Source organism: Amblyraja radiata, chromosome 10 (assembly GCF_010909765.2).
Source record: "Amblyraja radiata isolate CabotCenter1 chromosome 10, sAmbRad1.1.pri, whole genome shotgun sequence".
Lineage (NCBI taxonomy): Eukaryota > Metazoa > Chordata > Chondrichthyes > Rajiformes > Rajidae > Amblyraja > Amblyraja radiata.
The window spans coordinates 12,653,370-12,677,952 of NC_045965.1; the positions used below are offsets into that span (position 1 = coordinate 12,653,370).

General features: G+C 43.5%; 1 protein-coding gene across 1 annotated transcript in view; it reads left to right on the forward strand.

Annotated features, from left to right (window-relative positions):
• LOC116977534 (phospholipid phosphatase 6-like) overlaps window positions 1–22,939 on the forward strand; it is a 25,957-nt gene extending 3,018 nt beyond the window's left edge. The window contains exon 2 of the mRNA XM_033028036.1: window positions 21,582–22,939. Coding sequence (XP_032883927.1) covers window positions 21,582–21,955 — 374 coding nt within the window. The 3' untranslated portion in view covers window positions 21,956–22,939. The remainder of the gene's footprint in view (window positions 1–21,581) is intronic.
• Window positions 22,940–24,583: the final 1,644 nt, after the last annotated feature.

Sequence of the window (24,583 nt, forward strand, 5' to 3'; positions counted from 1 at the left end):
CCCCCCCCCCCACTCCTCCCCTCACCCCCCCCCCCCCCACTACTGCCCTCATTCCCCCTCTCACCCACCTGCTCCTCACATTCCCCCTCTTCTCACCCTTCCCCCTCTTCTCACCCCTCCCCATCCTCTTCTCACCCCTCCCCATCCTCTCACCAACTAAAGGTGCACAAAACCATGAGAGGAATAGTGTAAGAAGGAACTGCAGATGCTGGTTTTACACTGAAGGTAGTCACAAAATGCTGGAGTAACTCAGCGGGACAGACAGCATCTCCATGGGTACAGAGAAGATTTACAAGGATGCTGCCAGGACTAGAGAGCCTGAGCTATAGGGAGAGGTTGAGTAAGCTGGGATTCTATTTCTTGGAGCACAGGAGGATGAGGGGTGATCTTATTGAGGTATGCAAAATCATGCGAGGAACAGAACGGGTCGATGCACAGAGTCTCTTGCCTAGAAGACTTAGGTTTAAGGTGGAGGGGAAAAGATTAAGTAGGAATGTGAGGGGTAGCTTTTTCACACAAAGGGTGGTGGGTGTATGGAACAAACTGCCAGAGGAGGTAGTTGAGGCAGAACATTGATTATAGATGATCAGCCTTGATCATGTGGAATGGCAGTGCTGGCACGAAGGGCCGAATGGCCTGCTCCTGCACCTATTTTCCATGTTTCTAAACTCCACTACTGTCTGGTTGGAAAAATTCTTCCAATCCCTTCTTTGCCTCTTATCCTAATCTTTTGGTGTTATGCACCTTTATCGTAAAATTCTTAACTATTCACCCTGTGAATGCTCCTCGCAAATTTGTCTATCTTCATCAGGTCACCTGCTGCTCCAAGGAAAACAAAAAAAAATCATAAAATATATGCTGACTCAGTGGTCACACTTTCCAATCACAAAAGCAACCCTACATCCCAAACCAATTTTAGCTCCAATTTGCCCCATGTCTCATGAGCTCCTGCCTTTTAGACCAGCCTCCCATGTTTCACCCTGTCAAAGGCCTTGAAGTCAATTTGCATTGCTTTTTTAATCCTTTCCACTCGTCACTTTAATTTCATGTTTCACGGGTTGGTTTTATGACTGTTGGCAGATTAATTTCCCTCTGGGATAAATAAAGTTCTATCATATCGTATAAGCACATTTTGTTACCTTTTTCAAAAAATTCAGTCATATTATTCAAAGAGGATCTCCCACAAGCAAATCCGCACTAACAGTGTAAAGCTATTCTGACTATGTACAGTGCCCACTATAATGTTTGGGGCAAAGACCCATCTATTTATTTGCCTCTGTTTGAGATTTGTAATAGAAAAAAAATCACATGTAGCTAAAGTGCACATTGTCAGATTTTAATAAAGCCAATTTTTATGCATTTTGCATTTCACCAATGTGGAAATTACAGCAGTGTTTATACATAGTCCCTCCATTTCAGGGCACCATAATGTTTGGGACATATAGGTTCACAGACTTTGTAATTGTTCAGGTGTGTTTAATTGCCTCCTTCATGCAGGTGTAAGAGAGCTCTCAGCATCTAGTCTTTCCTCCAGTCTTTCCATCACCTTTGGAAACTTTTATTGCTGTTTATCAACATGAGGACCAAAGTTGTGCCAATGAAAGTCAAAGAAGCCATTATGAGTCTGAGAAACAAGAATAAAACCGTTAGAGACATCAGCCAAACCTTAGGCTTACCAAAATCAACTGTTTGGAACATCATTAAGAAGAAAGAGAGCATTGGTGAGCTTACTGGGACTGGCAGGCCAAGGAAGACCTCCACAGCTGATGACAGAGGAATTCTCTCAATTAGAAAATCCTCCGAACACATGCCCAATAGATCAGAAACACTCTTCAGGAGTCAGGTGTGGATTTGTCAATGACCACTATCCACAGAAGACTTCATGAACAGAAATACAGAGGCTACACTGCAAGATGCAAACGACTGGTTAGCTGTAAAAATAAGATGGCCGAGTTACAGTTTGCCAAGAAGTACTTAGTACACAGTTCTGGAAAAACGTCTTGTAGACAGTTGAGATGAAGATTAACTTATATCAGAGTGATGGCAAGAGTAAAGTATGGAGGAGAGAAGGAACTGCGCAAGATCCAAAGCATACCACCCCATCTGTGAAACACGGTGGTGGGGGTGTTATAGCCTGGGCATGTATGGCTGCCGAAGGTACTGACTCACTTATCTTCATTGATGATACAACTGCTGATGGTAGTAACATAATGAATTCTGAAGTGTATCGACACAATCTATCTGCTCAAATTAAAACAAATGCCTCAAAACTCATTGGCTGGCGGTTCATTCTACAGCATGACAATGATCCCAAACATACTGCTAAAGCAATAAAGGAGTTTTTCAAATCTGGGCAATTCTTGAGTGGCCAAGTCAATCACCCGATCTGAACCCAATTGAGCATGCATTTTATATGCTGAAGAGAAAACTGAAGGGACTAGCCCCCAAAACAAGCATAAGCTAAAGATGGTTGCAATACAGGCCTGGCGGAACATCACCAGAGAAGACACCCAGATGTTCATGAATCACAAACTTCAAGCAGTCATTACATGCAAAGGATGTGCAACAAAATACTAAACATGACTACTTTCATTTACATGACATTGCTGTGTCCCAAACATTATGGTGCCCTGAAATGGGGGGGACTATGTATAAACACTGCTGTAATTTCTTCATGGTGAAACCAAAATGTATAAAAATGGCCTTTATTAAAATCTGACAATGTGAACTTTAACCACATGTGATTTTATTTCTATTACAAATCTCAAATTGTGGAGTACAGAGGCAAATAAATAAATGATGGGTCTTTGTCCCAAACATTATGGAGGGCACTGTAAGTCCAGTCAGGAAGTGAGATTTTAATAAATTATGCCACATTCTCCCTTGCTCTACCCATTCATAGCAAAAGGATTTGAGTATAGGAGCAGGGAGGTTCTACTGCAGTTGTACAGGGCCTTGGTGAGACCACACCTGGAGTATTGTGTGCAGTTTTGGTCTCCTAATCTGAGGAAAGACATTCTTGCCATAGAGGGAGTACAGAGAAGGTTCACCAGACTGATTCCTGGGATGGCAGGACTTTCATACGAAGAAAGACTGGATAGACTCGGCTTGTACTCGCTAGAATTTAGAAGATTGAGGGGGGATCTTATAGAAACTTACAAAAGTCTTAAGGGGTTGGACAGGCTAGATGCAGGAAGATTGTTCCTGATGTTCGGGAAGTCCAGAACAAGGGGTTACAGTTTAAGGATAAGGGGGAAGTCTTTTAGGACCGAGATGAGAAAAACATTTTTCACACAGAGAGTGGTGAATCTCTGGAATTCTCTGCCACCGGTAGTTGAGGCCAGTTCATTGACTATATTTAAGAGGGAGTTAGATGTGACCCTTGTGGCTAAAGGGATCAGGGGGTATGGAGAGAAGGCAGGTACAGGATACTGAGTTGGATGATCAGCCATGATCATTTGAATGGCGGTGCAGGCTCGAAGGGCTGAATGGCCTACTCCTGCACCTATTTTCTATGTTTCTATGAGCAGAATTAGGAATGAGGGGAATGGGATTGTAACCAAAAGGAGATGAGGTTGTGTGTAGATTGGAACTGGCAACGATGTTCAATGTAAGGTGTGTTGGAAATAGATTTAATAGTTTAAATCACAATAGCGTTGGGTATTTACTTGAGTACATTTAGGGGAAGGAATGACAATTGAATAACTCGGAGCCTCGATGGATCAAACTGGAAAAGATTTGGGTGATTGATGGTCAGTACACACAATGGGCTGAAAGGGGTTGTTTCAATGTTGTATCTCTGAACCAAACTAAAGCTGACAAGATTGTCATTTCAGCATTCTATTTGAACAGCCTGAAAGCCAGAAATGAATTTCACATCCAGTTCAGATTCAGATTCAGATTCAATTTTAATTGTAATTGTCATTGTCAGTGTACAGTACAGGGACAACGAAATGCATTTAGCATCTCCCTGGAAGAGCGACATAGCAAATGATTTGAATAAATAATAATAAGTGTCCGGGGGGGGGGATTGGCAGTCACCGAGGTACGTTGTTGAGTAGAGTGACAGCCGCCGGGAAGAAGCTGTTCCTGGACCTGCTGGTTCGGCAACGGAGAGACCTGTAGCGCCTCCCGGATGGTAGGAGGGTAAACGGTCCATGGTTGGGGTGAGAGCAGTCCTTGGCGATGCTGAGCGCCCTCCGCAGACAACGCTTGCTTTGGACAGACTCAATGGAGGGGAGCGAGAAACCGGTGATGCGTTGGGCAATTTTCACCACCCTCTGAAATGCCTTCCGGTCGGAGACAGAGCAGTTGCCATACCATACTGTGATGCAGTTGGTAAGGATGCTCTCGATGGTGCAGCGGTAGAAGTTCACCAGGATCTGAGGAGACAGATGGACCTTCTTCAGTCTCCTCAGGAAGAAGAGACGCTGGTGAGCCTTCTTGATCAGAGTTGAGGTATTGTGGGTCCAAGAGAGGTCATCGGAGATGTTGACTCCCAGGAACCTGAAGCTAGAAACACGTTCCACCTCCGTCCCGTTAATGTGGATGGGGGTGTGCGTGCCGCCCCTGGACTTCCTGAAGTCTACAATGAGCTCCTTGGTCTTCTTGGAGTTAAGGGCCAGGTTGTTGTCAGCGCACCATGCTGCTAAGTGCTGGACCTCCTCCCTGTAGGCCGACTCATCGTTGTTGCTGATGAGGCCAATCACCGTTGTATCATCTGCATACTTGATGATGGTGTTAGTACCATGTACAGGTGTGCAGTCATAGGCGAAGAGGGAGTAGAGCAGGGGGCTCAGCACACAGCCCTGTGGAACGCCGGTGTTCGGGTGAGGGTTGAAGAGGTGTGCTTGTCTAACCTAACAGACTGGGGTCTGTTGGTTAGAAAGTCCAGTATCCAGTTGCAGAGGGAGGGGTCGATGCCCAGGTTACCGAGTTTGGTGATCAGTTTTGATGGTATAATGGTGTTGAATGCTGAGCTGTAATCGATGAACAGCATTCTTACGTAAGTGTCTCTGTTGTCGAGGTGGGAGAGGGCGGAGTGAAGTGCCGTTGAGATGGCATCCTCCGTACTCCTGTTCTTGCGGTAGGCAAACTGATAGGGATCCAGTGTGGGGGGTAGGCAGCTTTTGAGGTGTGCCAGGACCAGCCTCTCGAAGCACTTGGTGATGATGGGGGTAAGTGCAACTGGGCGGAAGTCGTTGAGGCTTGCCTCAGTTCTGTAGCTGGTACCACTCTCTCACAAATCCAGTGCCAGACTTCCTCAGCTTGGCACTCTTGACCAACCCCTGACCTATCGACAACATTCATAAGATTCAGGAGTCTGGTTTAATTTTTGGAGGCCACAGATTAATAAAAGATAAGCCTTAAGGGTAGGTTATCTCTCTCCCACTTGATCAATAAATGGGAGCAGCACAGTGGTGCAGCGGTAGAGTTGCTGTCTATATGGAGTTGATACGTTTGCCCCGTGACCACCTGGCTTTTCTCCGGGATCTCCGGTTTCCTCACCCACTCCAAAGACGTTCAGGTTTGTAGGTTAATTGGCTTGGTAAAATTTGTAAATTGTCACTAGTGTATGTGTGGTAGAGTTAACGTGCAGGGATCGCTAGTCGTTGCGGACTCAGTGGGCCGAAGGGCCTCTCCACATTATTTCTAAACTAAACTAAACCAAACATTTTGGAAGAGCAGACAAGGAGAGCCAAAAGGACGTGTGAAGTAGCGTACGTGGATTTTAGATAAGCACTTGACGGAGTCTCAATTGGCAGAGTAATCACCATTATTAAAGAGCAAGTGGAAGTAAAGTGGATGTAATATTGGGACTGCGACTATAGGCAAATGACAGGGATCAATGAGTGCTTCAGTATCAGGTAGGATGTCGACAGAGGGATTCCACCAATAGCAGGACCTGTGTCCCATGCTTTCTGTTGTATTATAATCAATAATTTAGACGTTTAGGAGCCATCCATGCAAATGAATCAAAAACTAGTTGTAAGCAGCAGCGCAGTAGACTGTTGGAAGATGTCAGTGGGTTGATTAGGTTGGCAGAAACCTGGTAAATGGAATTCAGTCTGGAGTTGTTGAGCACTGTATTTAGCAAGGTCAGTAGGTAGACTTGATGAAAATGCTGATTACTGTTTCTCCACAACATTCAGAATTGTTTTGAGTGTTTGCAAATACCAAATGATAGTGGAAGATGATGTGAATATGAAGGAGTACAGGATATTTGCCCTCAATGGCAGAATATAGGTGGCTATACTCAAACTGATTAGCACTGTGGTTAGACCATAATTAGATTCCTGCGTTAACAGGAAAGACGTGATAACACTGGAAATGTTACAGAAAGTTTACAAGCATCATATCAGAGCGGGCTTACTTTATTTAGGAAGAAAGGTTAATTAAACCCAGATTGAGGGGAAATGTAATCCAGTTGTATAAAATTATCATCCAGTTGTAGGATTTATTACCATAAATAAAAGTACCTGTAATTCGGGACCATAGATTTACAATAAAGACTAGATTTAGCTTAATATTGTTTGTCATCTCAAGTATTTACATTTTAAATATATAGAACCTAAAATTTAGTGATAGACAAAAGTGCTGGAGAAACTCAGCGGGTGTGGCAGCATCTATGGAGCGAAGGAAATAGGCAACGTTTCGGGCCGAATCCCTTCTTCAGACTGATGTAGGGTGGGGGGGTAGGGGGCGGGCGGGAAGAAGAAAGGAAGAGGAGGAGCCAGAGGGTTGAGGGAGGGCTGAGAAGGGGAGGAGACAATGAGGGCTACCGGAAATTGGAGAAGTCAATGTTTATGCCGCTAGGGTGCAAACTGCCCAAGCGGAATATGAGGTGCTGCTCCTCCAATTTCCGGTGGTGCTCACTTTGGCCATGGAGGAGGTCCAGAACAGAAAGGTCGGATTCGGAATAGGAGGGGGAATTGAAGTGCTCAGCCACCGGGAGATCAGGTAGGTTATTGCGGACCGAGCGGAGGTGTTCGGCAAAACGATCGCCAAGCCTACGCTTGGTCTCACCGATGTAGATCAGCTGACATCTAGATCAGCGGATGCAATTTAGCTCTAGTTCCTAATGAAATGAATTTGATGTGCCACTATTCAGTAAGATCATGACAGATCTTTACTACATTGCTGCTTTCCGAACTCCCATAACATCAAAAGAAAATCTACTTTTTAATTTAGTTTAGTTTAGAGATATAGCGCGGAAACAGGCCCTCCGGCCCACCGGGTCCGCGCCGACCAGCGATCCCCGCACATTAACATTAACACTACACCCACTAGGGACAATTACCAAGCCAATTAACTTACAAACCTGTACATCTTTGGAGTGTGGGAGGAAATCGAAGATCTCGGAGAAAACCCACGCAGGTCACGGGGAGAACGTACAAACTCCATACAGACAGCACCCATAGTCGGGATCGAACCCGAGTCTCCGGCGCTGCATTCGCTGTAAGACAGCAACTCTACCTCTGCACCATCGTGACCGCACTATTGATTGTAATCCGCCATATACTCAATGACCGAGTCTCCATTGCTCTCTAGAATAGAAAATTCTAAAGATTCACTTTCCTCAGGGTGAAGAGATTTCTTCCCAAATCAATCTTCAATCGCCAACCCCTTATTTTGAGACAGATTATTTGTTAAAGCATGCCCCACGTCTAATCTGCCAAGACCCATGAAAATTCTGTACGATTCTATGAAACACTTCTCATTCTTCGATCCTCAGGAGATAGCTCCTGTCTGCTTACACGGTTCTATGGTATTTATTTTTAGCCAGGAATCCATTCTGGCACTATCCTTGGCGCTGCCTCTATTATGTGTGTCCTTCCTTAGACTGGGAGATCGGACAAATTCACAATATTTCATGTACCATCTCATATAATGAGATGTAATTTCATTACACCGTCGGAGGGCCTGTTTCCGCGCTATATCTCTAAACTAAACTAAATTAAAAAGTAGATTTTCTTTTGATGTTATGGGAGTTCGGAAAGCAGCAATGTAGTAATAAGCTCGATATAATTTCACTGAAATGTCTTTGCGGCACTCAAATCATAAAGGCCAACATGCTGTCCTCTTCTAATTGCCTGAATCTTGTGATTTGTGGGCATGGACACCAGATTCCCCTGAACCCCCAATATCTTTCAATCTTTCACCATTTGCAAAAACATTCAATTTTTCTATTTTTTACGACCAAAGTGGATAACTTTACATTTATACACATCATATTTCTATCTGCTTTGCCCTCTTCCATTCATTCCTTGAAGCCCTTCTTCCAACTCGCACTATCACCCGACTCATTGTAATGCATTACAAGTGTAACACATCATCGATAAGCATGCATATTTACACACTGATATAGCTCGTCGACATCAGGAGTCATACCACCGATCGTCACTACCCCTCCCTCCTACTGCTTTCCAAACCCGGGCTATCTTAATTGGACTTTGCTGCACTTTAATCTTGCACAATGTTATTCCCTTAATCATGTATCTGTACATTGTGAATGGCTCGATTGTAATTATTTCAGCTGACTGGATAGCATGCAACCAAAGCTTTTCACTGTACATCGGTATACGTGACAAAAAAAAGGGATGATCACTTTGTTGAGGGTGTACTACAGACCCCTGAATAGTCAACGGGAATTAGAAGAACAAATGTGCCGGGAGATTGCAGACGGCTGCAGGTCAAGTAAGGTTGTTGTAGTAGGGGATTTTAACTTTCCCAATAAAGACTGGGAAAATCATAGTGTTTAAATGGGGTGCAATTCCTCAAAAGTGTTAAGGAGAGATTTCTTACGCAGTATGTAGAGGCCTCCACACGTGAGAGGGCAACGCTGGATCTAGTATTGGGAAAGGCAAGTTAATGAAGTGTTTGCGGAGGAGCTTTTTGGGACCAGTGACCATAGTTCAATTAAGATAGTTATGGATCGGGACGGGGACGGTCCACGTGTTAAATTGCTTAACTGGGGTAAGGCCGACTTTGAGTTTATGAGAGAAGGTATCCCTCAAGTTGACTGGGGCAGGTTATTTGAAGGGAAAGAAACATCAGCCAAGTGGGATGTTTTTAAAAGTGTGATGATGAAAGCTCAGGATATGTACGTCCCCGGTAAAGTGAAGGGCAAAACAGGCAAACGTAAGGAAGCTTGGCTAACAAGGGAAATTGAGGCGTTGGTAAAAAACAAGAAGGATGCATGGGACAGGTAGAGGCAGCTGGGATTAAGTGCAACCCTGGAGGAGTTTCGGGAACCAAGGAATAAACTGACAAAATGAGCAGAAGGGCAAAAATGGGCCAGGAGATAGCTCTGGCGGGTAGCATTAAGGACAATCTCAAAAGATTTTATGAATACATAAGGGGGAACAGGGTAACTATAGAGTGAGTGGGACCTCGCAGGAATCAAAGTGGTCACCTCTGTGTGGAGCCACAGGAGATGGGCAAGGTCCTCAATGAGTATTTCTCCTCTGTCTTTACCGAGGAGAAAGACAGTAGGACGGAGGAACTTGGGGCAGTCAATGGAAGTGTCTTGAGAGCAGTCAGTGTTACCGTCAAAGAAGTACTGAAGGTACTGTTGTGTGTGAAGATAGACAAATCTCCAGGGCCTGATCAGATATATCCGAGAACATTGCGGGAAACTAGAGAGGAAATTGCGGGAACCCTGGTTGAAATTTACGAGTCGTCCTTAAATACAGGAGAGGTGCTGGAAGACTGGAGGGCAGCAAGCGTTGTGCCTCTTTTCAAGAAGGGCTGCAGGGAAAATGCTGGGAACTATAGGCCTGTGAGCTTAACATCTGTAGTTGGTAAGTTACTGGAGAGTATTCTGAGGGATAGGTTATACAGGCATTTGGATGGGCAAGGGCTGATTAGGGATGGTCAGTATGTTTTTGTATGTGGGAGGTCGTGTCTCACAAATCTGATTGATTTTTTTGTAGACGTGACCAAAAAGGACGATGAGGGCAGCTGTAGATGTTGTCTACATGGATTTCTGTAAGGCATTCGACAAGGTTCCGCATGGTAGGCTGCTCTGGAAGGTTACATTGCATGGGATCCTAGGAGAGATAGCTGAATGGATAGCAAATTGGCTCCATGGAAGGAAGCAGAGGGTGATGGTGGAAGGTTGCTTCTTGGACTGGAGGCCTGTGACTAGTGGTGTGCCTCAGGGTTCGGTGCTGGGCACATTACTGTATGTCATCTACATCAATGATTTGGATGAGAACATACAGGGCAAGATTAGCAAGTTTGCTGATGATACAAAAGTTAGTGATTTTGCAGATAGTGAAGATGGTTGTGAAAGATTGCAGCAGGATCTTGATCGATTGGCCAGGTGGGCCGAGGAATGGTTGATGGAATTTAATACAAAGAAATGTGAGGTGTTGCATTTTGGGATGTCGAACAAGGGCAGGACCTACACAGTAAATGGTAGGTCTCTGGGTAGTGTTGTAGAGTAGAGGGATCTAGGAGTACAGGTGCATGGTTCCTTGAAGATTGAGTCGCAGGTAGATAAGGCGGTCAAAAGGGCTTTTGGCACTTTGGCCTTTATCAGTCAGAGTATTAAGTATAGAAGTTGGGAGGTCATGTTGCAGTTGTATAAGATGTCGGTGAGACCGCATTTAGAATATTCTGTTCAGTTTTGGGCACCATGTTATAGGAAAGATATTGTCAAGCTTGAAAGGGTTCAGAAAAGATTTACGAGAATGTTGCCAGGACTAGAGGGTGTGAGCTATAGGGAGAGGTTGAGTAGGCTGGGTCTCTATTCCATGGAGCGCAGGAGGATGAGGATTGATATTATAGAGGTATACAAAACGATGAGAGGAATAGATCAGGTAGATGCACATAGTCTCTTGCCCAGAGTAGGGGAATCGAGGACATAGGTTCAAGGTGAAGGGGAAAAGATTTAATAGGAATCCGAAGGGTAACCTTTTCACACAAAGGTTAGTGGGTGTATGGAACACGTTGCCAGAGGAGGTAGTTGAGGCTGGGACTATCCCATCGTTTAAGAAACAGTCAGGTACATGGATAGGACTGGTTTGGAGGAATATCGACCAAGCGCAGGCAAGTGGGACTAGTATAGCTGGGACAGTGTTGGCCGGTGTGGGCAAGTTGGGCCGAAGGGCCTTTTTCCACACTGTATCACCCTATGACTCTGACTAATAAACTAAACCAAACTATACTACTGCTGCTACTACCTGTACTACTAAACCCAAAAATGATCTGTTCATCTCCATTGTTTTCTGTTTCCGCATCCTTAATTAATCCCCCAATTCTGTGTGCACTCATTTTGTGTAACAATCTCTTCTGTAGTACCTTTTTGAAGGTCTTCCATTGGTGTTTTACCCTATTGTCTAATCTAGTTATGACCTGAAAACACTTCTTTAGTCTCTCCATGAAACTAATTCCATTCCAATAAATCTCTTCTGGGCTCTTTCTGAGGCCTTCACATCTTTCTTCAAATGGAGATAAATTGGAGATAATACATGAATGCAGCCTAACCAGCAATATGCATTTAGCATGTTCTTTGCTTTCTTACTGTGTGTCTCCTTTTATAAAGATGTGTGTGTTTTAACAGCCTTCATATCTTGTCTGGCCACGTTCAAAGACGTTTGGATTTCATCCCCAGGATCCTCTATTCATGCTTCCCTTTAAAATGTGAATTTTTATTGAATCTGCAATATAAAAAAAGATATATAATCTGACAAGCCAGTTTCAGTTGTATTTGGTGGAACCTTTCTTTAAAGCTTTACCCAGCAATTCCCAGTACAGTAATTTCAATACTGATGCCTTTTAACATGAATTGCAAGTATTCACATAGACCTGTGATGGTGAGGCTGCTGGACACTGATAACACACTTGAATTGATTTCAAGAGGGGTATAATTGAAACACGAGTATGATGACCTTGGTTAGACTGTACGAGGCGCATTGTGACCCGTACTGGTCTCCAAAAATAAAACTGATGATGGAATCACTGAGGAAGGTGCTAAATGATTCACTAGATTGATCCGGGAACTGAGGTTAAACAAAATAAAGAAAGATTAAGCAGACTGGGGCTCTTCTGTCCTGGGGGGAAAAATGATTGAGAGATGATCTGATAAGATTACAAAACTATTCGATAGGGTAAACCTAGAAGATGTTTTCATTTGATGAAGATATGATGTACAAATAATCAACAATAAACACAAGAGGTAATTTGCACGAAATTCTACCTAGAGCATAGTTTCAAAGTTTCACTCTCGCCTTCCTTTAAGTTAAACATGTGCATTAATGAGAAAGAAATATCTTGATGAGGTTGGTGAAGAAGGAAGGGGGAAAAAGGCTCACAGAGATTATAAACACAGTCATGAACCTGTTGGACTAAATGATCTGTCTCTTTGCTCTAATATCATGAGGAATAGATTGGGTGAATGCACAGTCCTTTGCCCAGAGGAGTGAAATCAAGAACCAGAGGACATACAGTGCATTCAGAAAGTATTCAGACCCCTTCACTTTTTCCACATTTTGTTACGTTACAGTCATATTTTAAAATGAATTAAAAAAATTTTTTTTATCATCAATCTACATACAATACCCCAGAATGAAGAAGCGAAAACAGCTGTTTAGAAATGTTTGCAAAGTAATTAAAAAGAAATAACTGAAATATTACATTTACATAAGTATTCAGACCCTTTGCTATGACACTCAAAATTGAGCTTCGGTTCATCTTGTTTCCATTGATTATCCTTGAGATGTTTCTACAACTTGATTAGACTCCACCAGTGGTAAATTAAATTGATTGGACATGATTTGGAAAGACACACACCTGTCTATATAAGGTCCCACACCTGACAGTGCATGTCAGAGAAAAAACCAAGCCAAGACGACATAGACCTCTGAGACAGGATTGTGTTGAGACACTGATCTGGGGAAGGGTATAAAACAATTTCTGCAGCATTGCAGGTCCCGAAGAGCACAGTGGCCTCTGTCATTCTTAAATGGAAGAACTTTGGAACCACCAGAGCTGGCCGCCCGGCCAAACTATGCAATCGGGGGAGAAGGGCCTTGGTCAGGGAGGTGACCAAGAACCTGATGATCACTCTGACAGAGCTCCAGAGTTCCTCTGTGGAGATGGGAGAACCTTCCAGCACTCCACCAATCTGGCCTTATGGTAGAGTGGCCAGACGGAAGTACTCCTCAGTAAAAGGCCCGCTTGGAGTTTGCCAAAAGGCACCTAAAGGACTCTCAGACAATGAGAAACAAGATTCTCTGGTCTGATGAAACCAAGATTGAACTCTTTGGCCTGAATGCTAAGCGTCATGTCTGGAGGAAGCCAGGCACCGCTCATCACCTGGCCAATACCATACCTACTGAGAAGCATGGTGGAGGCAGCATCATGCTGTGGAGATGTTTTTCAGCGGCAGGAACTGGGAGGCTAGTCATGATCGAGGGAAAGATGAACGGAGCAAAGTACAGAGAGATCCTTGATGAAAACCTGCTCCAGAGCGTTCTAGACCTCAGACTGGGGCGGCGGTCCTTCCAACAGGACAACGGCCCTAAGCACACAGCCAAGACAAAGCAGGAGTGGCTTTGTGACAAGTCTGTGAATGTCCTTGAGTGGCCCAGCCAGAGCCCAGACTTAAACCCGATTGAACAGCTCTGGAGGGACCTGAAAATAGCTGTGCATCGATGCTCCCCATCCAACCTGACAGAGCTTGAGAGAATCTGCAGAGAAGAATGGGAGAAATTACCCAAATTAAGGTGTGCCAAGCTTGTAGCGTCATACCCAAGAAGACTTGAGGCTGTAATCGGTGCCAAAAGTGCCTCAACAAAGTACTGAGTAAAGGGTCTGAATGTCACTTATGTAAATGTGATATTGGTGTTGGTGTGTGTCTTGGTTCTTTTCTTGTATGGCTGCAGAAACCAGATTTTGTTTGAACCTCATGTGAGGTTCAAATGACAAATAAATGGTATTGTATTGTATATTTCAGTTATTTCTTTTTAATTACTTTGCTAAAATTTCTAAACACCTGTTTTCACTTTTATCGATAATTTAAAAAAAAGAATGTAATCCATTTTAGAATAAGGCTGTAACGTAACAAAATGTGGAAAAAGTGATGGGGTCTGAATACTTTCTGAATGTACTGTAAGTTTAAAGTGAGTGTGGGGTGGAAAGATTTAATAGGAACCTAAGGAGCCCCTTTTTTAAAATAAAGGGTGGTAGGCATATGGAACAAGCTGCCGTAGGAGATAGTTAAGGCAGGTACTATCACAATGTTTATTAAAACATTGGGGCAGGTACATGTATAGGACAGGTTTAGAGGGATATGGGCCAAACGCAGACAGGTGGGACTAGTGTGGATGGGGCATGTTGGTCACTGTGGGAAAGTTGGGCGGAAGGGTGTCTATGTCTATAAAAACAATCAAATTTGTGTACTTCATGTGTCCATACAGCTCTGCCTACACCATAAGTGGGGAAAACTAAAACTTCAAAGCAGTTGAGGCAAATTGAGTGAGTGGGCAAATATATGGCAGTTGCAGTGTAATGTGGATAAACATGATCATTCACTTTTGCTGAAAAAAACAAAAGGCAGAGTATTAAATAGTGATTGATTCCATCATACATCAACATTTCCCAATTTAGCTCTGTATCTCAATGTACAAGCACTGTATAGTGCAATTAGAAGTTGCTCGTGTATTGCTATGTTTCCTGTGGATGTCTGATCATTTTAGACCCAATGCATGGCCTTCAAGGATTGATGAGACCATAACCCAATCTTTTCCTAACTAATTCGATACAAGTAAATGATTGCATCCTGAGCATTTAGCTGGATGGTCCTCGTTAATTTTGAGAATAAATCTTTTGCTCAGTTGGAAAGGGAAACAAGCCAATTTTATTGGTCATGCTGCGGGTCATCACTGCAGAGGCTGGCATCATAACCCATGGGCATGCATGGAAAGAACAGTACAAGAATACATTTTCTAACAGGAATCACCAAAGCTTAGGTCCAAAATTTGCACCATGGAGTTAAAACTATGCATGAGTTCTGACAAAAGGATAGTTGACTGAACACATCATTTCAGTGTGTAGGAAGGAACTGCAGTTGCTGGTTTACACTAAAGATAGACACAAAATGCTGCAGTAACTTGGTGGGACAGGTAGCATCTGTGGATGGAAGGAATGGGAGATGTTTTGGGTGGAGACCCTTCTTCAGACAGAATCAGGGGAGAGGAAGACACAGAGATATGGAAGGGTAAGGTGTGAAAATGAGACATCAGAGGGGGCGAAGGTCAAGGAAAATGTAGCATAGATCATTGTTAACTAGGGGAAGGTGACAACGAAGCATACAAAGAAAAAAATTAATCAGGGAGACAGTCAGACTGGTCGGAGAAGAGGGAAAGCAAGGGTTACTTGAAGTTAGAGAAGTCGATATACCACTGGGTTAGTAGTCCAGGTAGGTGAGGAACAGTTTGTTGATGGCAGGGATCTGGCGTAAAATGAAATAAAGTTGGGGTCCATTGCAGGTCACGTACTATTGTACTTCAGAAATGATTTAAATAAGCAACACTTGTTTTTCCTGTCACTGCAGTGATTTTAGTTGCTTCTTTATGTGTTTTGAAAAAAATAATTGACATATGGGTTCAGGCTCCAAATTGTCAATATGACCATGCATTTGATTGCATTGAATTTCAATGAGCATTGCAAACAAGTGAAAAACATTTTTCTGCTCCTTCAGCAAAAATATATGCATATCATAGTTGAATTTTATTGTCAATTAGATTTTGTGCATAATTGTGCATAGAAACAAAACAATAATATTAATTGGAAAGGTAAATTAACCATATGGCGGTTCAGAATCTGTTCCGGAGGCATCAATTTGAAAGATGTCTTTACTGATATTTGTTCATCCTTGGCCAAACACAAACAAGACAACGCTCTCAGCATAGGGATTTATTTTGCTTTCACGCAAACTTTTCTCCCCACTCAAGGACAACTGTCACCTATATTGCATTTAAAAATGGGAGCTTCTGCCAAAATAAAAGACTGAGTAAAGAAAACCAAATTCTATTTGGCACCTCGTATTTTGCTTGGGTAGCTTACACCCCAGCGGCATGAACATTGACTTCAAGTAGCCCTTGCTTTCCCTCTCTCTCCAACCCCTCCCCCTTCCCAGTTCCCCTACCAGTCTTGCTGTCTCCAATTACATTTTTTCTCTGCACAGCCCATTCCCCTGACATCACTCTGACGAAGGGTCTCGACCCGAAACGTCACCCATTCCTTCTCTCCAGAGATGCTGACAGTCCCGCTGAGTTAATCCAGCATTTTGTGTCTACGATTTAAACCAGCATCTGCAGTTCTTTCCTAAACAAGAAAACATTCTTAAATGAATTCAAAAGATATGTAATTAATATCTAATATAGACACAAAATGCTGGGGTAACTCAGCGGGACAGGCAGCATCCCTGGAGTGAAGGAACGGGTGAGGTTTCGGATCAAGATCCTTCTTCAGACTACTGAACCAGCAAACCAGCATCTGCAGTTCCCGCCTACACTATAACTAATATTTGATCATTATATGTTTAATTTTTGTTATTTCCTGTCTCACCTCTCTTTATCTCTCCCATTTTTTAAGTATGCTTATATTTCTATACATTAGTTGGCACAGACCCATCTCAACACTGATAAACTAAAAGGAATGCATAATTTGGGATAATAATTACAATTTTTGTCCATCAGAATTAAGATTTCATACTAATGTACTACCACAGTTCATTGCCTATCCATAAATCAAGCCATCATGCCTTCTTTGCAGAAGACGTTCTGAGTAGGTTCTAAAATACTATTGAATAGGTTCTAAAATACATCATTTAAAAATAGCTTTTATTAAAAATGGATGGGGATTGAGAATTCTGCGCTCTGCATATTCATAGAATGGGGATTTGTTCTGTGATTGAGGAGTAACTTGTGCAGGAGACTAACTCCATCCGTGCAGGGAAGTGGAGACATAATTATAATGGTCATTGCAAATGGAATCAAATCCCAATCAAATGCGCTTGTAAAGTGCCCCAGCTCTGTCTGTAGATCAAGAGTTTCATGTCAGCCAAGTCTTTAGAAATGATGAAGGAATATAGCAGTGAATTATAGTGAATGCTGATACCTTTCAAGTGGTGACATCTCTTCTGGGTTTTCTAGTGGTGCGGGGTTATGTTGGAGTGATGATGAGCCGGCTGACTTGCTTGACCTAATTGTTTGCCCTATTCATTATCGACATTATTAGCTGCTTATGTAGGCTACCTTTGATGCAATGGCTAAAATTTGCCCGGTCACTCCCTCTACTCCCCTCTCCCATCAGGCAAGAGGTACAAAAGTTTGAAAAGGCATACCTCCAGATTCAGGGACAGTCTCTTCCCAGCTGCTATCAGGCAACTGAACCATCCTCTCACCAACCAGAGAGTGGTCCTAAATGTCCCTGTCCCACTTAGGAAACCTGAACGGAAACCTCTGGAGACTTTGCGCCCCACCCAAGGTTTCCGTGCGGTTCCCGAAGGTTTTTGTCATTCTCCCTAATGGTCGAAAGTGGTTTCCGCTTCTTCTATGTTCCAGCAGCTAGTGGAAGGTAAGACCTTCAACTACCTGCAACCTCTGGCAACCACCTTCAACTAGCATCGCAACCGGCTTTGACTAAAAAATTACCGATTTTTAAAACGGCAACCTATTTTTAGTCGCGGCCGGTTTTTAATTTTTTGAAATAATCGCTGGAACATAGAAGAAACGGAAACCACTTTCGACCATTAGGGAGACTGACAAAAACCTCCGGGAACCGCACGGAAACCTTGGGTGGAGCGCAAAGTCTCCAGAGGTTTCCGTTCAGGTTTCCTAAGTGGGACGGGCATAACCTCCCATCTACCTCATTGGAGATCTTTGAGCTATCTTTAATTGGATTTTATCGGACTGCATCTTACACTAAATGTTGTACCCATTATCTGTGCACTGTGTAGGAAGGAACTGCAGATGCTGGTTTAAACCGAAGATATACACAAAATGCTGGAGTAACTCAGCGGGACAGGCAGCATCTCAGGAGAGAAGGAAAAGGAGACGTTTCGAGTCTGGAGAAGGGTCTCGACCCAAAACATCACCCATTCCTTTTCTCCAGAGATGCTGCCTGTCCTGCTCAGTTAGTCGAGCATTTAGTGTCTATCTGTGCACTGTGGATAGTTTGATGTAATCATGAATAGTTTTGAATGGATATCACACAAAATGTTTTGATTGTACCTCGGTACACATGACAATAATAAACAAAACTTAAACTAAACCTGTTCAAGAAGGAACTGCAGATGCTGGAAGATCGAAGGTACACAAAAATGCTGGAGAAACTCAGCGGGTGCAGCAGCATCTATGGAGCGAAGGAAATAGGCGACGTTTCGGGCCGAAACCCTTCTTCAGACTGATGGGGGGGTGGGGGGGAGAAGGAAGGAAAAAGGGAGGAGGAGGAGCCCGAGGGCGGGGGGATGGGAGGAGACAGCTCGAGGGTTAAGGAAGGGGAGGAGACAGCAAGGGCTAGCAAAATTGGGAGAATTCAACGTTCATGCCATCCGGACGCAAGCAACCCAGGCGGAATATGAGGTGCTGTTCCTCCAATTTCCGGTGTTGCTCACTCTGGCAATGGAGGAGACCCAGGACAGAGAGGCCGGATTGGGAATGGGAGGGGGAGTTGAATTGCTGAGCCACCGGGAGTTCAGGTAGGTTATTGCGGACTGAGCGGAGGTGTTCGGCGAAACGATCGCCCAACCTCCGCTTAGTCTCCCCGATGTAAACCAGCTGACATCTAGAGCAGCGGATGCAGTAGATGAGGTTGAAGGAGATACAGGTGAATCTTTGTCGCACCTGGAACGACTGCTTGGGTCCTTGAATGGAGTCGAGGAGGGAGGTGAAGGGACAGGTGTTGCATTTCTTGCGGTTGCAACGGAAAGTGCCCGGGGAGGGGGTGGTACGGGAGGGAAGGTAAGAATTGACAAGAGAGTTGCGGAGGGAGCGGTCTTTGCGGAAGGCAGACATAGGGGGAGATGGGAAGATGTGGCGAGTGGTGGGGTCACGTTGGAGGTGGCGGAAATGGCGGAGGATTATGTGTTGTATTTGCCGGCTGGTGGGGTGAAAGGTGAGGACTAGGGGGACTCTGCCCTTGTTGCGAGTGCGGGGATGGGGAGAGAGAGCAGTGTTGCGGGATATGGATGAGACCCTGGTGCGAGCCTCATCTATGGTGGCGGAGGGGAATCCCCGTTCCCTGAAGAACGAGGACATTTCCGATGCTCTGGTGTGGAACGTCTCATCCTGGGAACAGATGCGGCGTAGGCGGAGGAATTGGGAGTAGGGGATGGAGTCTTTACAGGGGGCAGGGTGGGAAGACGTGTAGTCCAGATAGCCATGTGAGTCAGTTGGTTTGTAGTGTATGTCAGTCAGAAGTCTGTCCCCTGCGATGGAGATGGTGAGGTCAAGGAATGGTAGGGAAGTGTCGGAAATGGTCCAGGTGTATTGGAGTGCCGGATGAAAGTTGGTGGTGAAGTGGATGAAGTCAGTCAGTTGTGTGTGGGTGCAGGAGGTGGCCCCAAAGCAGTCGTCAATGTAACGGAGGTAGAGGTCGGGGATGGGGCCCTGGTACGTATTGAACAAGGATTGTTCAACGTACCCGACAAAGAGGCAGGCGTAGCTGGGGCCCATGCGTGTGCCCATAGCTACGCCTTGTGTTTGGAGGAAATGGGAGGAGTCAAACGTAAAGTTGTTGAGGGTGAGGACCAACTCCGCTAGGCGGAGGAGGGTGTCAGTGGCTGGGTATAGGTTGCTCCTCTGGTCGAGGAAGAACCGGAGGGCTTTGAGGCCATCCTGGTGGGGGATGGAGGTGTAGAGTGACTGGACATGGTGAAGATGAGGGGGTGAGGGCCTAGAGAGTGGAATGCGCGGAGGCGGCGGAGAGTGTCTGAGGTACTAAACTAAACCTACTCTCGTCAGCTTCAGCATTTGGAATTCTTGCTCCACAATCTTAATGTGAATCACTATCTTTTCTTCCCAGTTGATGTATCTTACCATGATTAGACTAGCAGCATTTGATTTATTGGCAGTGACAGCTAGGAAATTTAAATCAATAATTTACTTCATCTAATCTAGATTCATAATTATAAATTGATTATAAATCAATAAGAAGCATTTATTCTACTTAAATGACTTTTGACTATTTATCCGTTGCAGTAGCTTCATTACGTTATTGTGACCTTTTCGATTCACGACTTTCACCCATCCATTATATGTATTTGTTTTTGTTCCTTTGCCATTGTGCCCTCTTCCTTGTATCGAGTTTTGCATGGTTTTTTACTCCCAAGCCATAATCCTTCAGTACTCTTCTTTATTTTTCGCTACAATTCCTAACTATTTCTGTCTCTGGCACGCTATTCATCACGCAGTTACTTATCTGCTGAATCATTGTCTGGCTAATACCTTTGATGCCCTTGTCCTGATGAAAACCATTACTCTCTCTCTTCTGAATCCTTCTCATCTTCATCAGACTCTGCCTTATACTCCTCATCCTAAACGTTTGAGGAAACAAACTGGTTCATTATTGGCAAAATTCTGGTTTTACCGCACATTGCCTAATCTGACTAGCTCATTAAGAATTATCATGGTCTTTTTCAATTGTTGAATTGATAATTATTTAAAGATTACCCAGAAATGCAAATATAAAACCCAGTTACATTCTGCCACAAACTGTCCATCTTCTCCAACAGAGACGAGGAGATTGGATTTTTCAATCCAATACACATCATTTACAATAAAAACTATCTTATTCGGTGCTTTTTTTCATTTTCCTCTCCCCCACCCTTTTATTAACTCTCCTAAAGTTTCCTGTTGCCTAGATCTAAAATTGCATCTACAGTAGCTGCAGATTCTATCCCATCTCATGCATTCTCTTCCTGGACCCAAACTGTCCCACTTCCACATATATTTCAATCAGTTCTTGAACGGCATCCCATCCCATCCCATTTTTAAAATTTTTTAACCCTACCTAATCTTACTTGTTCCAATCTCTGCTGGCATTAGTCTAAACTAGCTCTAGATCTCATTAACCTGTTACGCTTGTGCTTACTGGCCTGCACTGACTTACTTCTGCAATTTACAGTGTTAACATTCTCATCCCTTTTTCCAAGTCTCTTCATAGCCTCACCACTGATCACCGCCCTCCCACCCCCCCCCCCCCCCCATCTCCAGCTGTCTCTTCCAATCCTTCAACCCTCTTAGATCTCTGCACTGCCTCAATTGTAACCTTTCACACTGTCTTAATAGTCCCATTTCTAATTAGCATGTTTTCTACTGCCTTGCACACGCATTCCTAAAACTTCACCTCTCTGCCTTTCCTCCTTTATGATGGTCCTCAAAACACTTCCTCGACCAAGCCTTTCGTCACTTGTCTTAATCTGCTTCTCAGGTTTTGTTTCAGATCTGATCACTGCCTCAGGGTGCTTTGTTCCATTAGAACTCCTTTATTTTGTACGTTGTTGTTGTGGTATTCCTCTATGTGCGGGAGTGTGTGTCCATATAATAATAGTTTGTTTCCTTGTTTAGCGTTAATCTTAGACCTGGTCCTGGTTGGCGTTGTCAAGTCGTTGGTCCGCAGGCGTCGCCCCACACATAACAAGATGGACATGTTTGCTACATTTTCTGTGGACAGATACTCCTTCCCATCGGGACACGCAACCAGAGCAGCAATGGGTGGCCGATTCTTCCTCAATCACTTGGTCTTAGCTGTTCCGCTCCGCATTTTGGTTGTGCTGTGGGTGTGTATTGTGGGACTCTCGAGGGTGATGCTAGGAAGGCACAATGTGACAGATGTGCTTTGTGGATTTATCATGGGCTATCTACAGTTTAGCCTGGTGGAATATATGTGGTTGTCATCTAATAACCTGCAGACCTTCCTGAGATTATGCGGACTCAAATAATTAAACTGTAGTGCAAAATTGTTTTATTTTTAATATAGCCAACTTGCAACGGTACTGTTTACCCAATATGATGTGCAGTGAGGTGTGGTTACTTAAATTGCAGACTTGGTGACCTTTTATTTAGGAAAACATCGTGCTTTTGTCAACCTTGGTTACTGTACCAAATTGGCTAAACAATTTCTGTTAAGATTATGATTTTAATTTTCACTTTTCTTATACTGTTTGGCTATGAGAACACAGGTTAAAGTTAATGTTTCTAATCTTCATCCAAAGGCTGATTTATCACCATGTTATTCATGATTTTGGTCAGATACCCTTTCCAAGCTTTTGCTCAGAATTAATATTCCTAATTAATAATATTACTTCCAGACCAGTGTTGTATTACACATACTAATGTTCCAGATTATAAATGTAAAGTAGTGATACATGTCAGGTTTATTTTCTCAGATTTCCATTCCCCCTGAAGACAACATGAGTGATCTGTGTTGAATTAGTCTCAATCCCATTGCATGAACCTCTGTCCACCTATTTCATCTAAATTTTAGCCAGATCCCAGACGCAAAAGCATGGTACGTGGTTTTCTCTGATTTTTGTACTTTTGTTTAGTGCTGACCAGAAACCCATGTCAAACATAATTGGCAGATTTGTTTTCTCCCCCGTGTTCAGAAGTAACAGAAAGGTAAAAGCCAATAGCATGCAAACCCTTAACTACCTTTCTCAATTAAATCTTTTTCCATTGGTACCTGCAATTCCTTTTTGGATGAAGTGTGTGAAAAATATTGTTTTTTCAATTAACATTTAACAAAATGGAAACAATTCTGTTGTGATGGAGTCCATCGGAGATCTGAACCAACTTTAAGGCTTTTCCTTAGGACATTGTAGCTGTCTTGATCATAATGTTACTGTGCGGATTTTTTTATCTGGTGCCCTCTGTATGTATCTTCTGAATGGCAACCCAAAAAGGTAAAATATCTCCCCATCTGATGTTCATGCTATTGCTTGTATTACTTGTTTTCTTTTCAGATAAGTTACATCCTTCTTGGTTACCTTTTAAACTATTCCTGTTTCGCTAGGTCCCTTGTGAACTCTAATTCCTCTTAACTTCCACTGAGTTCTGCCCTGTTTATGTGCCATGCAAATGCATGGTTAAGCTATATCTTTGCAGTTTCTCTGCCAACTCTTCCACTATGTCATCCTTTGGCTCCATCTTTTTGTTCTGAGAATCTTGTTGAAAGTTAGACTAGATGAACTACTGTTCCAGGTATCTATGTGTGTATTTCCCACTCCCTTTGTCCCATTCACACCCTGCCCCTCTCTTGCACATGTGTTCATTTTAGCCCGTCGTCCCACTAATGAGGAGATGCTGCTGCAAATTTTAAAATATTTGAACCGATTCCTAAGAAAATAGATTTCATTCACAACACAATCTCAGTAAAGTCTCACCTAAATGGACCACCAACTTTGAAAGTGGACACAAAATGCTGGAGTAACTCAGCGGGACAGGCAGCATCTCTGGATAGAAGGAATGGGTGACATTTCGGGTCGAGACCACCTTTGAAACCCAAGCAATTACTACTATGATTCGCAGAGATTTACTTATCTGATTAATAGTTGTTGTAGTCATTAGTTACTAACTCAATCACTGCGGAAACTCTAATGCAACTGGTCAAAGATGAAATTTTAGGGCCTTGCAGACACAAGGAACCTTAGATGCTGCTTTATCAAAAAAGACACAACATGCTGGAGTAACTCGGCGGGACAGGCAGCATCTCTAGAGAATATGGATAGTTGAAGTTTTGCGGTGGGTCTGATGAAGGATCCCGACCCGACATGTCACCTATCCATGTTCTCGAGTGATACTGCTTGCCCCGCTGAGTTACTCTGGCATTTTTTGTTGCAGATGGGCCTAGTTTTTTGCTGGTTTCAGGGAAATGCCACAATGTCTCAGACTCACTTTTTCCGCTCAAGGTAAGCTTACTGCCCAGAGAATAATCATGGGGCCGTTTTTCCAGCCATTTATTGGCAAATCGGCAATGGTAATTTTGTAAAATCACTTCCATTTCCTGTTTTGGTCTTGTTTCTTCCAACAGTTTTTTTGTCCCTGCATCCATATGCCTGTATGTTTTATTGTATATTGCTTTTCTTCTTCATCCAATGAAGGAAACAAGCCTCTGTCTAGTGCCTTTATTCTTGGCAGCTACTGGCATATGTTATGAATGGGGAAATACTGAAATTGACCAATATTCCTATCATTGTAAGAAATCATTTAAAATGTCTGTTCCAAAACTTCCTCTGACCAGTGGTTTCAAAACATGAGGCACAAATGCTGTTGCAAATATTTATCTCCTTAAACATTATTTAGATATAACTAAAGTGCAAAATCTATTTGTCCTTGTAGAAACCTTTTAATTAATTGTCATATAGAGCATTTCCAACACTTAGGGCAGCCCAGTGGCGCAGAGGTAGAGCTGCTGCCTCACAGCTGCAGAGAATCAGGTTCATCCTGACCTCAGGTGCTGTCTGTGTGGCGTATGTGCATTCTCCCCGTGGCCGCGGGGGTCTCCTCCAGGTGCTTCGGTTTCCTCCCACATTCTAAAGACGCGCAGGCTTGTAGGTTAATTGGCCTCT